The sequence below is a fragment of the Physella acuta genome, unplaced genomic scaffold (genome assembly GCF_028476545.2).
Source record: "Physella acuta isolate Inbredline_101_S28 unplaced genomic scaffold, ASM2847654v3 ptg000117l, whole genome shotgun sequence".
In the NCBI taxonomy this organism is placed as follows: Eukaryota; Metazoa; Mollusca; class Gastropoda; family Physidae; genus Physella; species Physella acuta.
In genome coordinates, this window is record NW_026731637.1 from 448,880 (window position 1) to 469,827 (window position 20,948).

Below are 20,948 nucleotides of genomic sequence, written 5' to 3' on the forward strand. Positions count from 1 at the left end.
TTTTTCTATTTCACTGAAACGGTACTCAAGTCACCGTGTTTATATACACAAATAGTGATAGGCAAGATTGCAAAAGTTTCCGGCTCCGGAAGGCTTTAACATATCAGAATTTCGTCTGTCTCGATTTACAAAACGATTACAATACATCTTGTATATTCACTATACAGTAAAGTAAGGATTTCTAAAACGTCGAATGTTTAATACCATTACTAAATTTTTATAAACAAATCACACTTTATTTATAGTTGCATCCATGGTAGTGCATCATAGTTGTTTTTTTATTTTCCTTCTTTTTAGTGCGTAGATAAAAACTTGTTACTAAGAAGAAAAAAAACTTTGACGTTTTTTAAAAACAAACAATGTATGTATATTCTGTTGCTTTTAGCATAACCTTTTTAAAAAAAACACCTTTTGCCCTGCAGGCTGTCATATAAAAGTACATCAAGAATGTTATTTCAAGAATAAAGACACTCTTGACGAATGTAAAGGTGAGAGGTATTTTGCATCGATAGCAACAAACTCTTTAAAATATGTTTGACTTGCATGAAGCAGAAAAGAGCACACACAAAAATTCAACAATTTATTTCAGTAATTTATGATTCAAGTATTCAAGCAAAGGAAATGTTACTGCTGGCAGAGTCAGCTGAAGCACAGAAAAACTGGGTTCAACATCTAAGTAAAAAAGTATCTAAAAAAGGGATAGTCAGTACAGGAAACCTCAGGTAGATACACACGTTTGTCATGTACAGTACATGTGTGTGTTCAGTTCATTCTCATACCTCCACATCACAGTATGTAGCTCATCTAGAAATCTATGGTTGGCTCATGGCTCAAATATTTTACTTTCTACATTAGAACTGCTTACTCAGATGGTAATGTCAGGTAGGTCAATATAGGTGTTTGTATCTTTCATATATCCTCTCTGACGATTTTATTTCAATTTTACCAACACTTGTTTGTTCGTGGAGAAATTTGTCGTTGGCTTCTTTTTTTTTTCAGAGAAATTAGGTTTATTTTGAAATTTGTTAGCATACCTGTTTTAGTACTTTTTTAGCTGTGTATTAACGCATTAATACATCTTAACTAATATTAACTCTAAATGAGCAATTTTTAAAAAAAATTAGAAGACTATCAACTTCAAACAGATTAGTGCTTGAGCTAGAAAATGATGTTTTTATATCCTTTACATTGTTATTTTAGCTTAAGTATTATGGGCTAACATTTTTATTTCTTTTTTATACTTTTCCTAGTTCTGGTATCGTCATCGGCCCAGAGCAATATTTTTCTAATGGAGATCAGCAGAGGGGCCACCAACAGGATGGTAAATCTGCCATATTGCAGCCACCGAATACTCTGAAACCATTTAATTTATTCACAATATAGAAAAATCTCTGTAAATTGTTAGTACAAATTGTTAGTATCCTATATTAATATAATGCAAAAATGATACAGCCATTTCATTTTTTTAATTATTAAGTTATTCTTTGCAACCCTAAATTAACTTTGTATAAATCGGACCTAGGTAACTTATCTCACAAATAATATTTAAAAAAGGATTTGAAACATTTTTGGTAATAAGATGCTGACAATATATATATATATATATATATATATATATACATATATATACATATATATATATATATATATATATATATATATATATATATATATATATATATATATATATATATATATATATATATATATATATATATCGATCTCCGTCCACATCCACATCCACATCCACATCCACATCCACATCCACATCCACATTCACATTCACATCGACGTCGACGTTGACGTTGACGTTGACGTTCGCATTCACATTCACATTCACATTCACATTCACATTCACATTCACATTCAAATTCAAATTCAAATTCAAATTCAAATTCACATTCATATTCATATTCACATTCACAAGTCCATTCACATTCACATTCACATTTCCATTTCCTTTTCCATTTATATTTATATATATATTTATATTTATATATTACACTATATGAGTCGGCAGAAACTGTTTTGCAATTTTTACTGTGTCTGTCTGTCTGTGAAGACGATAACTGAAAGTATAGTTTCAGTTAAATTGGCGAAATTGCATATAAAATTATTATGTAAATATATCAAATGTGCACTTCTGTATCAACTTTTAAGGGATTTACGGTAAACAAAAGTGGTACTTACTCTGCTTCCGGTTTTCCAAAAGTCAATAACTTAAGTACAGTTTAAGTTGGGTGTTCGAAACTTCACATATAATTATCACTTTATATATGCATGTTTTATTTTCAAATTGTAAGCGATTTTCGATAACCGGAAATGGTACTTCATTTTTTTTATTTAATCGAAAATATAACATGAATTTATCTATCTTGATTGTTCTGTCTTTTGTCCGTTATGGGCGGTATCTTACTTGCAAAGTTTCGACATCTTCAACCGGACAGATTTCTTTCTAACTTTTCACATAGGTCAAGACTCGATGACATTACATTGTGACATAAAACGTGACTTAATTATATTGTTTAATTAAATTTTAAAAAATTAATTAATGCTTCCTTTATAAAGCACTCATTTTTAGCTCTGTTTTTTTTTTTTTGGTGTTCTATTCTTTTTTCTACGCAATTCTTCTCTACCTGCCATCGGTTCCATTTACACTTGAAATATAGGCCTATATTTTTTTTAATGTTATACTTGTTTGAGAAATATTATTTTATAAAATAGTTATTGGTCAAAAAGTAGTGTGCTTCACTACATATTGAATGATATCAGTGACTAAAAAGCAAAAAAATTATTAAATAGCTAAAAATCTGACAGATTAATATAACATAGGCATTAGAAAAATTAAAACCCAATTATATACATTTATTAGTCAACACAACGTCATATTAATTGCCCACTCTGATTAAGTGACTAAAATTCTTTCGTTAAACACTAGGCTTTGCAATGATTCTTTTTTTTTAACTAATTCTTTTTTTTTTTTTTTTGCCGAGAGAATTGTATAAATTTCATAGTGTACGTTTTGATAAGTAGATCTATAGATCTATATCAAATAGTTCATTTCTTCATATACTAAAATTGGAAGATGTTTGAATCTAATTAAATATAACATCATTAGTATTGTGTATCTTAATCGATATTTGATTTTTAAATCTATTTTTTATCCTACAATCAATGACGCCATTAGGGTTGTGTACTTTTCGTACTTTAAACTTTTATTAACATTGCTTCATTATGATATATTCCTATTAGTTTCATGTGACATCATTCGGTTACATAATTAAAGATGCTTATTTTACATCCGAATAAGCCTTTTTTTCATTTCCGTCTGTAAATAAAATTAATGTATACACTTATTAAATTTAATACATCCGACATAATATTTTCAACAAAAGTCTTATCTTTAAATTTTCTCATAGCATCGGAAAATACAGGGAAAATACGTGACAGACAGAGACAGGAGGAGAGAGAGAGATAGATACAGAGAGAGAGAGAGAAGTGCGCACATGGTCTTTTATATATTAGAATTTTAAAAATTTAACATACGAAAGAGTTTAGGGGAGATCATTCTCGCTTTACTTTTATTGTGAGCCTAATTTTTTGAAAAAGCAATGTTTTCTAAACTCAACTAACTTATTAAGTTTCACATTTGCTGCTAAATACTTGCGTGACTTAAAAGTAGCTATCGGCAAGCTTTTTAAAAGCATGTATTGATCTAAATTACCCTAACCCTGACCAGTGGCGTAGCTAACGTAAAGCTAGCGTAAGCAAGGCATAGGGGCCCAGAGCAAATAGGGGCCCTTTTCCCTCTTTAAAATTATACAACTTTTACATTGGAATTTTAATATTTAAAATATAAAATAATTTTAAAAAGAAAACGGAAATCTAGTTTCTATTCTACTGTAGAAGTAATCAAAAGTTCCAAAAAGGCCTCCAGACTTTTCTTACTGGGGAGGGATTATATACGGCCCATCGGTATTAATAACACTATAGGCATTGTTGCATTGTCGTGCAAGCCGTTTAGAGAACTAGCCTATAAATAAACTTGAACATTGACTTCTTTATGAGATTGGCATCCGGCACTCGCATTTATACGCAACGCTAAAAACTCTCTACCCCACCGCCACAAACCTGCATTCTCTTAACTCTCTGTCCTCAACGAAACTCCATTCATCCATGATTACAATTAAGCCATTTTTTTGTTAACTTCCGTGGACAGAGTTTTTACAACAAGCTAAGTCGAAAATGTGTCAATGTTTTTGCTCGTTTTATAACCTTAATAACAATTTGTTTGTTGATATAATTTATTTCTAATCAATATACCGCTAAATCTAAGTAAATCATGAGGAACTTTTTAAAATTTGTATTAAGTTAGTGGCGTCACAAGGTTCGATATCATCCGGTGCGTTTAGTGAGTGTCACCCCCACCACGTCTAACAATTTTGCATTTCCGGTGGGTGGAGTGTTATTCCATCTCCTTAATATTTTATCATTTTAACTGAATAAAACATAGTTTTGACAGTAAATTGCACGAGTTTTCGTCACGATGTCATGCCTAAATTGTGAGGCCCCTGCCCCGTAACGCTACTCTGTTAGGCCCCTTAAATGTTACAGGCTTACAGTTAGTTTGTTTTTACATAAAAGAGATCTAAAATCCAAGGTATTTTACGTTACTGGGTACTACATAATAATACCGTATAAATACACAACTAGGACGTATAAAATATATAATTTACAGATTGTCGTAGGGGCCCAATAATAATTTTTTGCATAGGGGTCCGAAAATCATAGCTACGCCACTGACCCCGACACTGACCAGGAACGTGAACGTGAACATCAACATCATATGTCAAGCAGTCTCAAAAATTTATATTTTATACATAAGGCCGCGGTCTGTCTAGATCAGTTTTCGGTCACTTTAAACTCTATTATTAAGATCGCTATTGTTTTCTTGTTAGGTTGAGATGGAATATCGCTGTTTGTGAAGAACATTACCTCTTAAACTTCTCCGCAAATACACGATCTAATTGGTGTGACAGACATCCCCCACTTCGCTTTTATAGATAAGGATGGATAATCGTAGTATTACATCATGCCTCTCATTCATTACGTAAATTTGTAACCCTTACCATGAATGAACAAAAGACCTGTGATCAATCCCCCGCTTCCTTGCAGTTACGAAAACACTATAGCGTGATATAGTGTAATATTAGACACATTACCAATAATAAATATAGTGTCATTTGAATATGAATTAAGATTTTCAGACAAATTATATGAAAACGAATTTTAAAAACGTCGGGGCTGTAACCGGATGTTGCCGATTTTTGTGTCCATTGGGGCTACAAGTGTACGAAATAATGGCTAGTCAAAACACCGCGAAATATGCTAAATTAAATGATTTGTATCAAAAGTCTTATCCTTCCAAATCAAAAATTCAACTTCAAAAAAAGTGTAATAGCCTATGGCTTAATTTAAAGAGGCAGCCAGAGGAGCAATCCACAGCAAAATTAGCTGAACTGCAGGACGTCATCAGGAAAATTTCATTAAAAAAACGTTTTAACAACAAGCTTATGTACTAATGCACTAAAAAGAAGAAAATAAATTATAGACTACTATTTAAATAAATATAAAGAAAAGCGTGGGCTACTTTAGTATTTATTGGATACCTTTACTAATGTTTAGGAAGAGACCCACGTTCTTTTATAGTTATTTAAATAGTAGTCTATAATTTATTTTCTACTTTTTAGTGCATTAGTACATAAAAACTTGCTATTAAAACGTTTTTTATGAAAAAAAATTTAGTACTTTACATGTTTTTATTTACAATAGAGTTTCAGGACTAAAAACCATTGCGCGCCTATTGAACGTAATGACGCGCTATTGGACATGATGACGCGTGTGGAGTAGTTAGATAGAAATGCCTACTAATTTGGTCAAAATTGTAATTAATTCATAAAAAATTAATTAGGTATCCAATTAAGTCAAATTGAATGTCACGATGCATTGTCTTCATGTCTTGACCCATGTTCCAACTACGAACCGTATCCGTCAGTTAGAAGTGTCTGAAATTTTGCTCGGCCGTTTCGATCTAGGCAGACAGACTGACGACAGACTGACGACAAAGGGAAGTGAGTTAAATAAAAGCTTGTAATAAATCAGTCCCGATCTTTATCATTTTGGGCCAGGCTACCCAAAAAGGATACAGGTAAGAATTTCATTTTAGGAATATAATATACTTTGGTAATAAATACTGTTTTTAATGGGATTTTTTGGTTTAATTGAAATATGAAAATTATAAAAAATTTAATTAGATCTCTTTTAAGTTTATTTTTTAATCTTGATTGTCTAGAATCAAGAGGGACCGATGAAAGTTTTGCCACTAAGCGAACTGGTAAAACTTAAGCTCCTGGTCCATCAGAGTCTGAACAAAAACCAACCACTTCTACAAGTGAGTCTGGACCATCAGTTTCAGAAGCAAAAAAAATGCACCAGCGCAAAAAAAAATTAAAAGAAAACGTCAACCTAGAAAGAGCTCGAATTGTCAAATTACAAGAGCTTAAAAACTGTAGTTTGGCGACGGCAGAAAATTGAATGTTCCAAACATTTGGTTACAAAGTGCGAACACAAGTTAAGTCGTATGCAGAAAGATGCTGAGCTTTTGAGCGACGATCAAATTTAAAATCACTCCTTAGTGATATTGGAAAGTGTCACAAGAGTCTAAAAAAGTTTGCCCGGCCGAGATGTGGGCGTCCATCTCTGAAAGAAGAACAGAGTAATCTGCATAAGACAATCATTGCAGTTGTCACCAGAGGTGCTGGAGCAGATAAAAGGCGAAGGGCGGAAGTTTAACTGGATGACTTAGCAGCTGAGCTAAAAAATCTAGATTTCACTCTAAGCGTTATACTCAGTGGCGGAACTAGAAAAAAAGGGCCACCCCGCAAAAATTAATTTTAGGCCCCCCATATATATATATATATATATATATATATATATATATATATATATATATATATATATATATATATATATATATATATATATATATATATATATATATATATAAACATAAAATACAAACATGGGATACTCGATGCTTGACTATTCGGGTTTAAAAAAAAAATTCAATTAAAACTAATTACAAAATCATGTCATGTGTGTAAGTGCTTCAGTGTGTTTTGTGAAAATCAGTTTTACTTCATCTCTGTCATAAGACCTCTTAACCTCTAGTCAGTGAAAAGAATATAAAACATGAAAGCTTTGTAAAAGTAATTGTGTCTCGTGTTATGTTTATTTTTAAGGGTTTTTTTTAGTATATTTTATTAATTTTAAATTAATTTCCTGTTTATACAATGTCGTTCTTTAGTAAGTACTTTATAAAAAATTATAATTAAGAAAAGTAATTGCTTTTTCATTTGTTTAGTACAAATCTATTTAAAGATGCTTATGGGCATCCCTATTTGACTGTTTAAAAAGGGAAATAAGTCATGGAAGTGGTTTGAACGTTTGCTTATCTTTGATAAGTTTCATTGTAGGAGAAAGAGGACTCGGCTTTCACGGCGGTTTAAAAACAAAGGGAAAAGGAATATACAAGAGCGTGGGGTGGTATAGAATAAAGATAATCCAACTGCAGCTACGGTAATCTTTTTTACAAAATAACCATCAATTAAAAAATGCTAGAAAATTAAAAAATTGTAACTAAAAAAATTTTTTTATTATGGTCGGTTGTGGGCCGCTAAATGGCGTGCCCCCCCCCCCCCGCATTGCGGGGTCTGGCGGCACTGTAGTTCCGCCACTGCATTATACTTGAGACTGATTCCTCGCAGGCTAAACACCACTTACGGCAAAAACATATCCAAACAATACCGGTAAAACTACGGCGACCGGAAAACAATGAGCGAAAGTTGCTCAACAAAGGAATACCTAAAAAGTATTTCCTCTATGTTTGGGCCACAGGCTGTGTTTGTCTTGTCAGTTGACGGTAAGGCTAAAGTCCCCATCGGTCTGGCTGCAGCCAACAAACAAGCACCACTGCAGATGTGGTTGGAATACAAAGTCAGACTTCCAGACCATGACTTTGTTATAGCTGCTAAACTATGCTAAGTCTATGCAGCTCGCACAATTAAAGCAGCATCAGAGCATCCTGAGCTTACAATAATACTCTGGGCCAACGTATATAGCCACCAGACTCTGGGCCAGCGTATATAGCCATCAGACTCTGGGCCAACGTATATAGCCATCAGACTCTGGGCCAACGTATATAGCCAACAGACTCTGGGCCAACGTATACAGCCATCAGAAGTGCTAAGCATGACAGCAACACGGCGTTTTCACATGGGAGAGGTGTAGATCAATTGCTACATCATGATTCTTTTAAAGATGTAGCTACACATGGGGCAGATGTAGATCATTTGCTACATCTTGATTCTTTTAAAAGAGGTAGCTACACACGGGACAGATGTGGATCATTTGCTACATCTTGATTCTTTTAAAGAGGTATCTACACATGGGAGAGATGTTGATCAGTTGCTACATCAGGATTCTTTTAAAGAGGTAGTTACACATGGGAGAGATATGGATCATTTGCTACATCTTGATTCTTTTAAAGAGGTAGCTACACATGAAAGAGATGTGGATCATTTGCTACATCTTAATTCTTAATTAATCTTAATTTCATCAACCTAGCTGTAACGGTACTCAAGCAATCGTGTTTACACTCAGACACACACACACACACACACACACACACAGGCATACGGACAAGATTGCAAAATTATGTTTTTCCGTATCAGTGAGGTGTAAAACGTCGAGATTTGTAAAAATCTCGATTTTTTTTGCACGATTACAATACTTTCTCTATACTTCGTATATACGAGAAAGTAAAAAAAAAAAAGTCGTACTTTTTCTACTTTGAATTTATCAAAAGCCTATAACTTGAGTACTATTTCAGGTAGATAAATGAAATTTCACATGTAAGTAAAAGATCTAATTCTCTACCTTCTGTCAAATTTTGAGTAATTTCCGTTGACCGGAAGTACTAATTTACGCTATTTCGGGTTTCTCAAAAAACGCATGTAGAATTATAAAGAACTAATAATATTTTTCTACTAGATTTTAATCTATTTTTAAAAGTTTAAGTAAACAAAAATCATGTCTATATTCCGATTTGCCATCCCACGTAGTGTTATATTAGAATATTCGAGAAAGTTTAATGGAGATCACTCCCGGTTTATTTTATTTAAAATGTTATATTGTTTGATATGTAAAATTAAATTTTAGAGAGGTTTATGAGTTACGGTTTTTGGTTGCTATATCAGCATAAAAAATCATCATAGATGCTTCCGTTTGAATATTACAGTGATGTACGAGTGGTGCTTGCGGGTTGGCTAGGACAGGGGTCGGCAACCTGTGGCTCGCGAGCTGCATGTGGCTCTTTTGACGTCCAGGTGCGCTCTCCAGCTACTTGCACAAATATTAATAGTTATATAATTTCATTTTTACTGGACGGTGGGGTACGACTTTACCCTGCGTTCAGTGGGATGGAAGATAAGCCTGGTGCAAACCAAATGATAGAAGCGTACGATATAAGTTATTCAAACCGATATCCAAGCCAGGTAGTCGGCGTTTGCCGTGCTGAGGCCTGACTGGCTAATCAGAGACTCCTCCTAAGCCGGTGCTATCGGTAAAGAAAAAATAAAACAGCTTCTAAAATGGATTGAGATAGTCCGAGAATAATTAATTATTTTACTATTCTGCTTTTCTTTCTTCTTCTTCTTCGTTCTTAATTTTTAGTGTTGGGAGGGAGCCTTATCTGCCAGAGGGTTTGAATTCGAGACTTTTTTCGAATTTATCAACCAGGAGTTTTGCCTACTCGACCATGCTTCCATCACAATTAAGGATTACGTGTCAACTGGTTATGCGCCATTGAGGCCATTGACTCCGATTTCAGCCTGCTTTTCTTTTCGGATTTGCTTCCATAGCATTTGTCCAACCAAGAACAAACTACAAGGCAGCAGTTGTTTGATTTTGGAGTTGTCTCTCCTAGAAGAGTGGCTGTCCCCAGCTAACGAGCCTCATCTGCCCGAGACTATTCTGCCAAAACATATCTATTTTTTATATGAATAAATATTATTTCATATTTAAAGCTATTTATTTTAAATAACAAACCAACTTTATTTACCTAATCCTAATCAAATACCAAAATATTGAAAAAAAAATTGTGGTTCTTTAAAAACTGGGAAATTATGTAAGTTGTAACTTTTGTAACAAAAGGTTGTCGACCCCTGGGCCAGGAGAATGAGTTAGGTGTGGGTCGGTACAGTGTTGAAATTTTTTTTCAATTCTCCTTATTTGAGCCATATAATGAAAAAAATTACTGTCAAACGACCCCCCCCCCCCTTGATATTTTGTGAGGTGGTAGAAGAACGCCTAGGGGTGTCATAAAAAACTCGGCATATCTGAGAAAACTTCATAAAGTGGTCAAAACTGACCAGTTGTATTTCCCTATATAATCTTTGTATTTTATGGGAAAAACAGAGGGTAATTTCAACAAAAATTTTAGGGCACTTACTGTCAGTACATCTGGCTAAATTTTTGCACGCACCTCTGTAAGTGGCTAGGCCTCCAGGAAGAGAGTGTCAAAACTGACCTTGACTGACCGGCACCTTGTATGAGCTATATTACGAAAAAAAACTTTTGCCGAACGATCCCCCTTGATATTTTGTCAGGTGGTAGAAGAACGCCTAGGGGTGTCAGGAAAACTTGCCATATCCGGGAAAAATCTGGAAATGGGACAAAACTGACCAGTCGTATTTCCCTATATAATCTTTGTATTTTATGGGAAAAAACAGAGGGTAATTTCAACAAAGATTTTGGGTACTTATCCTCTGTACAGCAGGCGTTTTTTGCATGCTCATCGATAAATGGTCATGCCATATCGAATAACTGTTGTTCAGACTCAAAGCCCTAGATGAGGGCTAAAAAATGACCGCGAGTGAAATTTCTCCTTATATTTATATCTATAAATAAATTGACGAACGTGCTCCCTAATATTTTGTGAGGTCGTAGGCGGAACGTGGAGGGTAACAAAAAAACATTCCCGTCGAAAGAAACCCTTGGGTTAGTTAGATTTGTCCAGATGCCGTATTTTCTTATATAAACAATAGTTGTTTTTTTTTTAAAAGTAAACAAATCCTACGTTTGGTCTATTTTCAAGGGAGATAACTTTTTAAAGCAATAATTTTAAAATAATTTTTATATTTTTTATAGAAGAAACAAAAAATTACAATGTATAGCATTTGTTTAAATATATATCGTAATAAAATAAGTTATGTATTGTAATGATATAGTAAAAATCAATCGCAAAAGTTAATTTAATATAATATTTGATTTATACTACTAAGGAAGCCTTTGTAGTTCTAATAACCTTGCGAGTAATAGGTTTGCGAATACTCCACCAATGTTTGTATTACATAAAATTACTCAGACTGTGTAATCTTAGGCTCCAAGCACTCCACATAACAGTTAATCACCAATAAATTAATCACTCAATTTCTCAAAAGTTTTGTTTAAACCTAAGCGAAGCTAGGCAGTATGCCTAGTTGAAGAAATAATATATAATTATAAAAATATATTAACCAAACTTATTGTTGAAAGTTATTCTTCAATTCTCCTTGACCCATTGTATTTTCAGTATCTGGCTGATAGAGGAGTAAATCTAAAGGCCTATCAGAAGTGCTTGTGGGATCACACCAGAGCCGACTATAAAAATAGGCAGATAACAAGTGATAGACTAATTAATTAGGTTTAAAACAGAGTCACATTAGTGAGTATAGTTATAACTCGATCTCAAATTTTGTAATGGACTTGGCAGATGCAAATTTTTCGAAGAAATCGGACCCTCTAGCAGACAAATGTTTAGCCTTATTCATTCAAATCAAACAAGCTGTTTCTGAAGGATTTAAACAAGCAAAGAAGTGGCATACCTTCTTAACCAATATGACTTATACAAATGCAAATAAAAAGCAATGCAACAAAATATTTCTCTCCAGCCAAGTAGTGAATGATGTTAGTTTTTACTTTTTAATTTGGAAATTATGAGAAGGTACATAAGAAAGCTAAACTTTTCGCCAGTTACAAAGTATCGTCAGGTAACAACTAGCTGGGGAAATGACGACCATGGGTTTTGGGAGGGAAGGGTAGGTCTGCGGGATGAGAACGAGGTGGTAGCAGGTGGGTAATGTCTTAGACCTGTGCTATTATACATAACGTTATTTCTAGGTCAGTTGCTGACACTCCAATAAAAAAATTAAATGTTGCATGCTCTCTAATTTTTAGATAATTTATTGTTGCATTGCAGGCACCACGGCTACACCTTTTTTCTATAAATATTACAGCTGCGTGACAACTATATCTACGTTATGTTTTTTTTTTACTTTAATTACTCTTTCTTTAAATTATTTAGGCCTATATAGCTGACGCTCCAGGTCAAAGGTCGTGTTTGTTTTATAAAATGTTCTGTAAGTGTGTACGCTAAAGTATACATGTTCTGTGAACAAAATGTTTCCAGATAAAAATAACTTTTGGCGGGTTTTGTGTTCTAGAAATGTGTAGTGTACATGTCGTAAGTATAAACTAGTCAACTAGTACAAGCAGTCATTTAACAAATAAATTGGTAAATTCATATTGTTTTTCAAATTTTAATTATATTAATTCTAGTTATAGTTAGGCCTATGATTATAACTACCACTGCGATAAAGGTTATATACAGGCACAAAACATTGTACAGATTGTATGTGTGTATACAGGCCTAAATATTTATATTCTTTTTATTTATTTACGTCCCTGAGATACATAATAAAAAGTTCATTTTTGTCCACTCAATGTTTTTGGTCCTAGTACATCTTGCTTTACAACATTACAACAGATACGCCATTTGTAAATTGATGAAATGAGCAACAAAAGATGTATCAAACATTTTATTCATGGAAAAAATGTCATGCCAGAAGACAACAAAGGAAGGGACAATAGGAATGTCACTTTCAATGTCTGAATATGTCTTTTTGTACTGAATGTATATAATACTACTGATGGGATACTGGGCAGTACATCAAAGAATAATTTGATAAATGGAAGGGATATAACATTGTTCATTACATGAAGTGGGTCTGGTAAACAAATATTTATACTAACAATTTAAGGAGTATTGGTTATGATGTAAAAAACAAAATAACTAAATGGTTGAATTAATAAGACTTAATCCAGTGGAACAAGCCATTTGTACAGGCTCATGAATTACGAGCGTTAGGTGGCGGCAATGTGGCAGATTTACCAGCCTGGGGGTGGCCCCTCTGCTGAGGTCCATAAGAAGAATATTGCTTTGTGCCCCTGACAGTACCAGTACTGGGAAAAATAAACAACAGAAATAAAAATGTTAGCCCACAACACATAAGCCAATATATTGCTGGATCCTCCCCTTGTCACAACCAAATAAAACAGTAACCAAAATATAAGGTCTAAACCAGCTATAAATAGTGATTTGTTAATGTTAATATAATAACAAAGGTAAAAATGTTAATTCAGAGTTAAACATTAGTAAAAAATATATTGAATGTAAAACGTATGAAAGATTAATAAATTACTTAATACCAATAAATTGAACAAATTGAAAAAAAAAAATTTAAACTTAGCCTACTTCTCCCATTGGCAAATAAATTACAAGCATTGAAGTATGGAAAGATGAAGAAAAGTTGTTGAGCAAATAATTTTTACATGTAGTTTGTGAGTCACCTCCAGTAGATTATTATTTTTTTTCATTTTTCATTTAAAATCAATTTTTTTCGCAACTAATTTGTTTCCACTCACTGTAGTTTGCTTGTCTAAACAAAGCAAAACAACAATAAATACAACAACTATTTTTTGCTAACAAGAAGTGTTTGACTGCAAAAAAGCAAAGATTTGATCACACTAATATACTTAAAACTACACTATAAAACTGTTTATATCAACAGATTAATTACTTAAAGGTAGCAAAAAAACCAGGGCTAAAATCACATTGTACTTATCAAGAACACTGAAGGTAAAAAATAAAATAAACCAATAAGGAAGAGGACACCTATGTTGACCTACCTGACATTACCATCTGAGTAAGCAGTTCTAATGTAGAAAGTAAAATATTTGAGCCATGAGCCAACCATAGATTTCTGGATGAGCTACATGCTGTGATATGGAGGTATGAGAATGAACACACACATGTACTGTACATGACAAACTTGTGTATCTACCTGAGGTTTCCTGAACTGACTATATCATTTTTAGATACTTTTTTACTAAGATGTTGAACCCAGTTTTTCTGTTTCTCAGTTGACTCTGCCAGCAGTAACATTTCCTTTGCCAGAATATTTGAATCGTAATTTACTGAAAATAAAGGGTTGAAGATGTGAATTTTTATCTGATCAAAGCAAGTTAAATGTCTATTTTATGTATTACATAGTAAACAAAGCAAGGCTCACCTTTACAGTAGGGTAGAAACTCTTCATTCTTGTCATAGTGGTCTCGATGTACTTTTACATGGCAACCTGGTAAAAAAACATATTTAAAATACTTGGCTCTTTAAAATTATAGTCTTGTAATATTTGGGGTGTTTGGTCAGGTGGTAGGGGCTCTTTAAAATTATAGTCTTGTAATATTTGGAGTGGCATGGTCAGGTGGTAGGGAGCTCAATAGCTAGACGGAAGGTCTAGAGTTGGGATCTTAGTCCACACTCAAAACTGCAGGTCATCCACCCAGCTCTGATAGGGACCTGACTAACAATAGGGAAAGTGCTGGCCACAACATGTCAAGAGACCTGGATTCTACTTCATCTTCCCTACTTATTATAGATGTACGTCATTTCCAAGGATTTTAAAAAATTATTTGTATGATAAGAAAAGCACATTACGAGAAATATAGAGCACTTACGTTTACACTCTAAGGCTGGAGGTGGGTGAATCATATGCCAGACAATTTTATGGCACGAGCCACAGGAAGTTGGTGTACGAAAGCTTATTGGAACTAAATCATGACCTTTATAGATGATAACACCTGAGCGATCTAAAGGAGCAATTGCACTTTCTTGATTAACCTCGTCTGGTTTTCTGTTCTCACCTTCACTTGCATATAAAATCTATAAACAGGTTTAAAAACAAGTAAATTTAAAAAGGGATTTAATTTTTGTATTCTAAAATATACTTGTATTTATGATACCATTATAGTGAAACCACTATGAATGTGTAGACATTGTTATCTGATTAGGCTTGTACAAGATTTCAAGTTATATTAAACAAATTACCTGAAAAATTCTAGGAATATCTTTGGCGTCTGCCCTGTACACATCTCCCTGTGTCACTGGTCGAACATGGAAGAGTTTGCTGCAGGGGAAAATTTTAACCAGCAATAATTTTAAGATAATGTATGCTTTTATTTGCTGGTTTTATTTAATATAGTACTCAATTCAAAATTATTTTTTTAAAAAACACCTGCTTATAAGTAACTGAAAAGCATGATATAACCCAAACTGTATGTAATGGTTTGTTGATCGGTTAGTTACCGATAGAGTTTAGAGAGAATGGTGATAGTTGTTTTTTTCTCACTTCCGTGCATCCTCGTTGCTACAATGCGGTTTAACAGACCTGAGCAAACTAATATGTACACACTGACACATTAACATTAAACTAAAAATATTTTTTTTAAACAAACAGTTCATTAGATGTATTAACATTCGTTAGACATCACAAAGGTTTATTATGTTAAAAGCCACAAAAAAACAATACAATTGTCTTCCCATATTCAATAAAACATCACTTGAATATTTAATAAGACAAAAGACAAAATAATCAAACTTACGTTTCAAGGCGGAATTATTCTCCTTGATTACTGACATTAATTCATAGAATATATATATATATATATATATATATATATATATATATATATATATATATATATATATATATATATATAAGTGTGAGTAGCACACCAGTGTGTACACAACTCAGAATTCACACAGGTATATGTCATCATCCCAAGTCCTATCTTCCTTACTTGCACTGATATGTAATCTCAAAATCACACATATAAATGTTAGCATCCCTGTTACTTAACTTCACTAGTTCAAACACGGTTAAATCCTTTCAATACATACTCAGTGGTACTCCAAAGATCTAGCTCAACAAACAAGCGGCAAGAAGATTTCCAGCCACGGGAAAACATCAACCTCTGGTACAAACACCGGGCCACATGTATAAACATCCGGTCAGGCCACAGAAATAAATTTACACGAACAAGACGTTTGTCGAGTGGTACAAACATCCGCCACATATTGGCGTAGCGAGGTCGGGTGTCATCCGGTGCGGCATTTAATGGTGTCACCCCCAGCAGACTCTTCCCGGGGACAAACTTTCAATTTTCGATTTGCACCCCCCCCCCCCCCCCCCCCAAACTTTCGATTTGCACCCCCCTCAAATTTTTCTCTATATATTTTACTATTTCTTGCCTTGGTGTCACCCCCCTAAAAGTGTCACCCGATGCGGTCCGCCCCCCCCCCCTCGCTACGCCTCTGCCGCCACATACATATATAAACATCAGGTCACAGATGTAAATATCTGGAACGAAGCACATATCTACAGGAAAAAAACATCGGCTGGGCCAATAAGCCAGCCTTCGCGGCCAGCCTTAAGGCTGCCACCATTCAAGGCCTAGATCGTAATATCTGGCCCCAAATATGCGTGTGTGTGCTCACCATAGCCACCCTTCTTCATATGTATGCTAGTCTTGCCCACCCCTTATCATCTCCAAAACCCATAGGATCACAAGTCGCGTACTCGACGTTCGAGATAACGCCGCTCTTTATGCACTCTTGCGTTTCACATCCGATAATTGACCGTTGTAGATCTTCAGTCTCATGTCTAACTATCGTGTCATGTGCCGCCCGAGCTAACGTATGACCACACAGCACTCCCACCGCGTATCCCACCTGACAATGAGTAATGATTCTATCGTGACGTGCAGCGGCATTTCCGAACTCAACGTTAGACATGAATCACCGCGGGTGTCTTCCCATCATTACCTGACACTCATGCTCGAAGCCCCTAACGACCAGCGTGAGCTGATAACATTTAATTAAATTTTACATTTCCCCTGACCTGCTCATTCCCAATATCTTGGATTAACCCCTTGTGTTTTTGTAACTAGCACCTCTCCTAAGCCCCTTTAACGAACAACCAAGTAACAATTTTAATTAAAAATAAACAATACAGTACAAGGCAACATATATTTAAAGAATGACCAGCTGATTACTTACTCTATATCTAATACCATTATTGGATCTGTATTTTGTTTATCATTTTCTGTGTTGAAGAAGAGAACTTTACGACTGCTGACAACCACATACTGCTTCTTCCAGCCATACTTCTTTATGTTGTTGCGGTTGGGTACTGCCAGCCACCCCTCCATGTGGGAATCTGATGACACTGGTGAATGAAGAAGTTGTGTATTTAGATATCCTATATTAATAAACTGGGAGTGACCTAAACTTTCTCGAATATTCTTATATAAAAGAACAATGGATGGGAACTCGGGATATAGATTTTTAATCCATTTTAAATACTTAAACTTTTAAAAATAGAATAGAATCTCATAGAAAAATGAATTGCGCACCAAGCGAACGCCAAAACAAAATGTGCATAATAGTGCGGAATATTATTAGTACTTTATAAATTTACATACGTTTTTTGAGAAATCGGAAATAGCGTAAATTACTACTTGAGTACCGTTACAGCTAGGTTGTTGAAATTTCATATATAAGTATTATATCAAAATCGTAGATCCGTATCAACTTTTGAGCAATTTCCAATAATGGAAGTGGAACTTTTTCTACTTTGAATTTTTCAAAAGCGAATAACTTGAGTACTATTTCAGAAAAATAAATGAAATTGTAAGTAAAATATCTAATTCTCTGCCTTCTGCCAAATTTTGAATAATTTCCGTTGAATGGAAGTAGTAATTTTCGCTTTTTCCGATTTCTTAAAAAACGCATATGAATTTAGAAAGTCCCAATAATATTCCGAACTATAATACACATTTTGTTTTGCGTTCACTTAGTGTGCAATTTTTTTTTCTACAAGATTCTATTCTGTTTTATAAAGTTTAAGTAATTAAAAATTGATTAAAACTCATGTCTATTTCCCGAGTTGCCATCCCCTGTTGTTTTATATTAGACTATTCGAGAAAGTTTAGGGGAGATCACTCCCGGTTTAATTATATACAACTTTATATTCAATTATAAACTATTTAACTAATTCTACGCTTTTAAAAATTAAGGTAAATGGGGTCCTCCCTACCTCCTAAATCCTCTGACACAGTTTTGCTGTCATCGGTATCGCAACTGTAAAATGATGCAGTGTCTGAGTAGAAAAATGCTAGTTTCTGCCTAAGCTGCTCTAGTTCTGAGTCTTTAGCATCTATTTCTATCTGAAGTCTTTGCCTAGCTTGGTTTTCTTGATATACAGACTGCAGAGCTTCTATAGCATCCCTCTGCATTTTCTCTACCATTTTATTACATTTTTCACGCTCCTATGAATAATAAAAGTTCACCAATCAGAATTTTATATGTTAAGCAATTTTTTACTCGATAAAACTAAAAGTACAATCTATGATATAAGCCGCTAGTCTATAAATATAAGCAGTGTTTTTTCCAGGCATTGAGTATTGTGTGTATTGAGTACCTAAAAATCTGTTTTAATGCTTTTATGCTAAATCTATGCTTCTATGCTATGCTCTTCTAGGCTATAATTTACAATGATAAACGCGATTCTGGCGATCACCTCAATTGTAAATTTGACATTTGATTTAGATCTAGAAATCTACTTATCAAGAAATACGCTATGAAGTTTAAACAATTTTCTCGATCAAAGATAATAAAAATAAAAATTAATTTTTAAAAAGTTGTTGTGTGATGGAGTATGTAGTGTTGGTGGTGCGTTGAAAATGGAGTGTATGTGTGAGATGAATTATTAGATGTGGAGGGCGAGTGTAGTGAAGTGATGTGTGTGGGTTATGCTGTGTAGTACATTGAAATGTTGGTCGCGGGTTGTATTTTATGATATAGTTTATCAGGTGGAGTATGTTGGTGTGGGAAGGGGTATGTTGTGTATTATTGAGGTTAGCGTGTGTGGTTAAGCTTGGTACGGTGTATGGTTCGTGGTTTTATGCGGGTGATGGTGAGATATTTAATTTCCCATTCTGTAATTCGCTTCCTGGTCTTCATTTTAAGTTTGCAGTTAACATTTATTTTACAAGATTTTAAAAAGAGATGTTTTTTGTGCCTGTTTTTTTTTTCTATCCTCTGAAAAGTATTATTTAAATTTCCCACCAGTGGCGAAGTACCGGTATGCAGCTAGTCTAATTATTAAAGTTCAAATGGCTTTTGTTTCTCTGTATATGTGTGGCGGACTTATGGGTGACACGCTTATAGTAAAGAAAACTCGACTTGATCGTCATTGTATAATAATTTAAAACTGTTAATTTTTTTTACTAAAATCTAAATTGTTGCCTAGAAACTCAATATTGATCATTACAATTTTCAAAACAAATTTTCATTTTATAATTCAACATTTTAATTGACGTAAATCACAATAAAAATAACTATAATACCCTTTACAAAAAATATATTTTTTTTCTGAAAAAAAAAAATACAAATTACATTTTTTTTGTACCAATTACTTCACATGATAGATGACTTACTAAAATTAAATCAGAAAAAAAACTTCCTTTTAGTTTGTTTTGTTGTTGGAAACAAATTATATAATTTACATGGATTGATATAAAGCACTGTGGTATATAAAAGACATGTATTTTAATTACTACCTTTCATTTATTTTATACACCGAATGTACTGTCAGATAGTGCGACGTCACACTTTTGCATTATACAAAAAGGAATGTTAGAAAACTAATTTTAGACGTTATTTCGCGTTTCTAAAACTGTTTTAATAAATTGTAATAGGAATTGATTAAAATACTCTATTTTGATAGAGTTCAGACGAGATTTTAGAAAAATATCGATGTTTAAAAAAAATTCAACTGCAATTTTGAGGGGGTGGGGTTGAAAGCTGAGGTGTGACGTCATTTTAGTGGGGGGGGGGGGGGCGGGGGGTTCTGGCATTTTGTTACGACGTGTGACGGAGGGGATGGGGAGAGGTAAAAATCGTCCAAAAAAAAGCGTGACGTCATTTACGGATGACCCCTTTACAATAGCATTATGTCTAAATAAAAATAGGATTTCATATGACGCGTAAATGCAGATATTTTTTTGCTTACTCTGTTTTACAAAACTTTCTCCATTTTAAATTAAATTGAAAAAAATACCATTAATTACTATGTCCTTTGTAAACACATATGTTAACAATTTTGTTTTATGCTGTATTTTTACTTTCTCGTACGGAGGAAGTATTGTAATTGTGCAAAAAAATCACAAGTTTTGATAGTTTTATCGTTTTACACATCAATACTTCATCATATACTGAGTATAGGGGACTTATATTAATCAGGTAAAAATTATAAATGCAGATTTTTCAAAATTTCGGGAAAACTGGGTTTTGCAATTCTGTCCGTTTGTCTGTGTGTGTGGATGTAAGTAGTATATTAGGTCCCTTTTGGGTCGTATGGGTGAGGCGGATGCGGATGCGGAGCAAAGGTTATATAGTAAAATACTCACCAAACTGGGTGAGGCGAAGGTACAATGAGATATAGTAAAATACTCACCCACCTGGGTTAGGTGGGTGAGCAGGTGGGTGAGGGGGAGTAGGTCAGTAGGTCATTAGGGCAGGTGAGGGGGTGACCTTGTGACGTAATCACCACCGGTGACCTAGTTACTTAAATTGTTTTTAATGAGTTTTTAATAAGTTTTTTATT

At 33.9% G+C, this 20,948-nt stretch overlaps 2 protein-coding genes across 2 annotated transcripts in view; one reads left to right on the forward strand and one right to left on the reverse strand.

Moving 5' to 3' along the window:
- LOC131934754 (rho-associated protein kinase 1-like) overlaps positions 1 to 8,103 on the forward strand; it is a 50,560-nt gene extending 42,457 nt beyond the window's left edge. Inside the window, exons 27-32 of the mRNA XM_059290869.1 lie at positions 423 to 488; positions 590 to 722; positions 1,251 to 1,321; positions 6,189 to 6,208; positions 6,353 to 6,451; positions 7,957 to 8,103. Coding sequence (XP_059146852.1) covers positions 423 to 488; positions 590 to 722; positions 1,251 to 1,321; positions 6,189 to 6,208; positions 6,353 to 6,451; positions 7,957 to 8,103 — 536 coding nt within the window. The remainder of the gene's footprint in view (positions 1 to 422; positions 489 to 589; positions 723 to 1,250; positions 1,322 to 6,188; positions 6,209 to 6,352; positions 6,452 to 7,956) is intronic.
- Positions 8,104 to 13,286: 5,183 nt separating this feature from the next.
- The window catches only part of LOC131934756 (rho-associated protein kinase 2-like), a 49,020-nt gene continuing 41,358 nt past the window's right edge, over positions 13,287 to 20,948 (reverse strand). Inside the window, exons 12-18 of the mRNA XM_059290870.1 lie at positions 18,378 to 18,609; positions 17,339 to 17,507; positions 15,329 to 15,407; positions 14,959 to 15,163; positions 14,511 to 14,576; positions 14,283 to 14,415; positions 13,287 to 13,401 (exon numbers count right to left, since the gene is read on the reverse strand). Of these exons, the coding sequence (XP_059146853.1) occupies positions 13,287 to 13,401; positions 14,283 to 14,415; positions 14,511 to 14,576; positions 14,959 to 15,163; positions 15,329 to 15,407; positions 17,339 to 17,507; positions 18,378 to 18,609 (999 nt within the window). The remainder of the gene's footprint in view (positions 13,402 to 14,282; positions 14,416 to 14,510; positions 14,577 to 14,958; positions 15,164 to 15,328; positions 15,408 to 17,338; positions 17,508 to 18,377; positions 18,610 to 20,948) is intronic.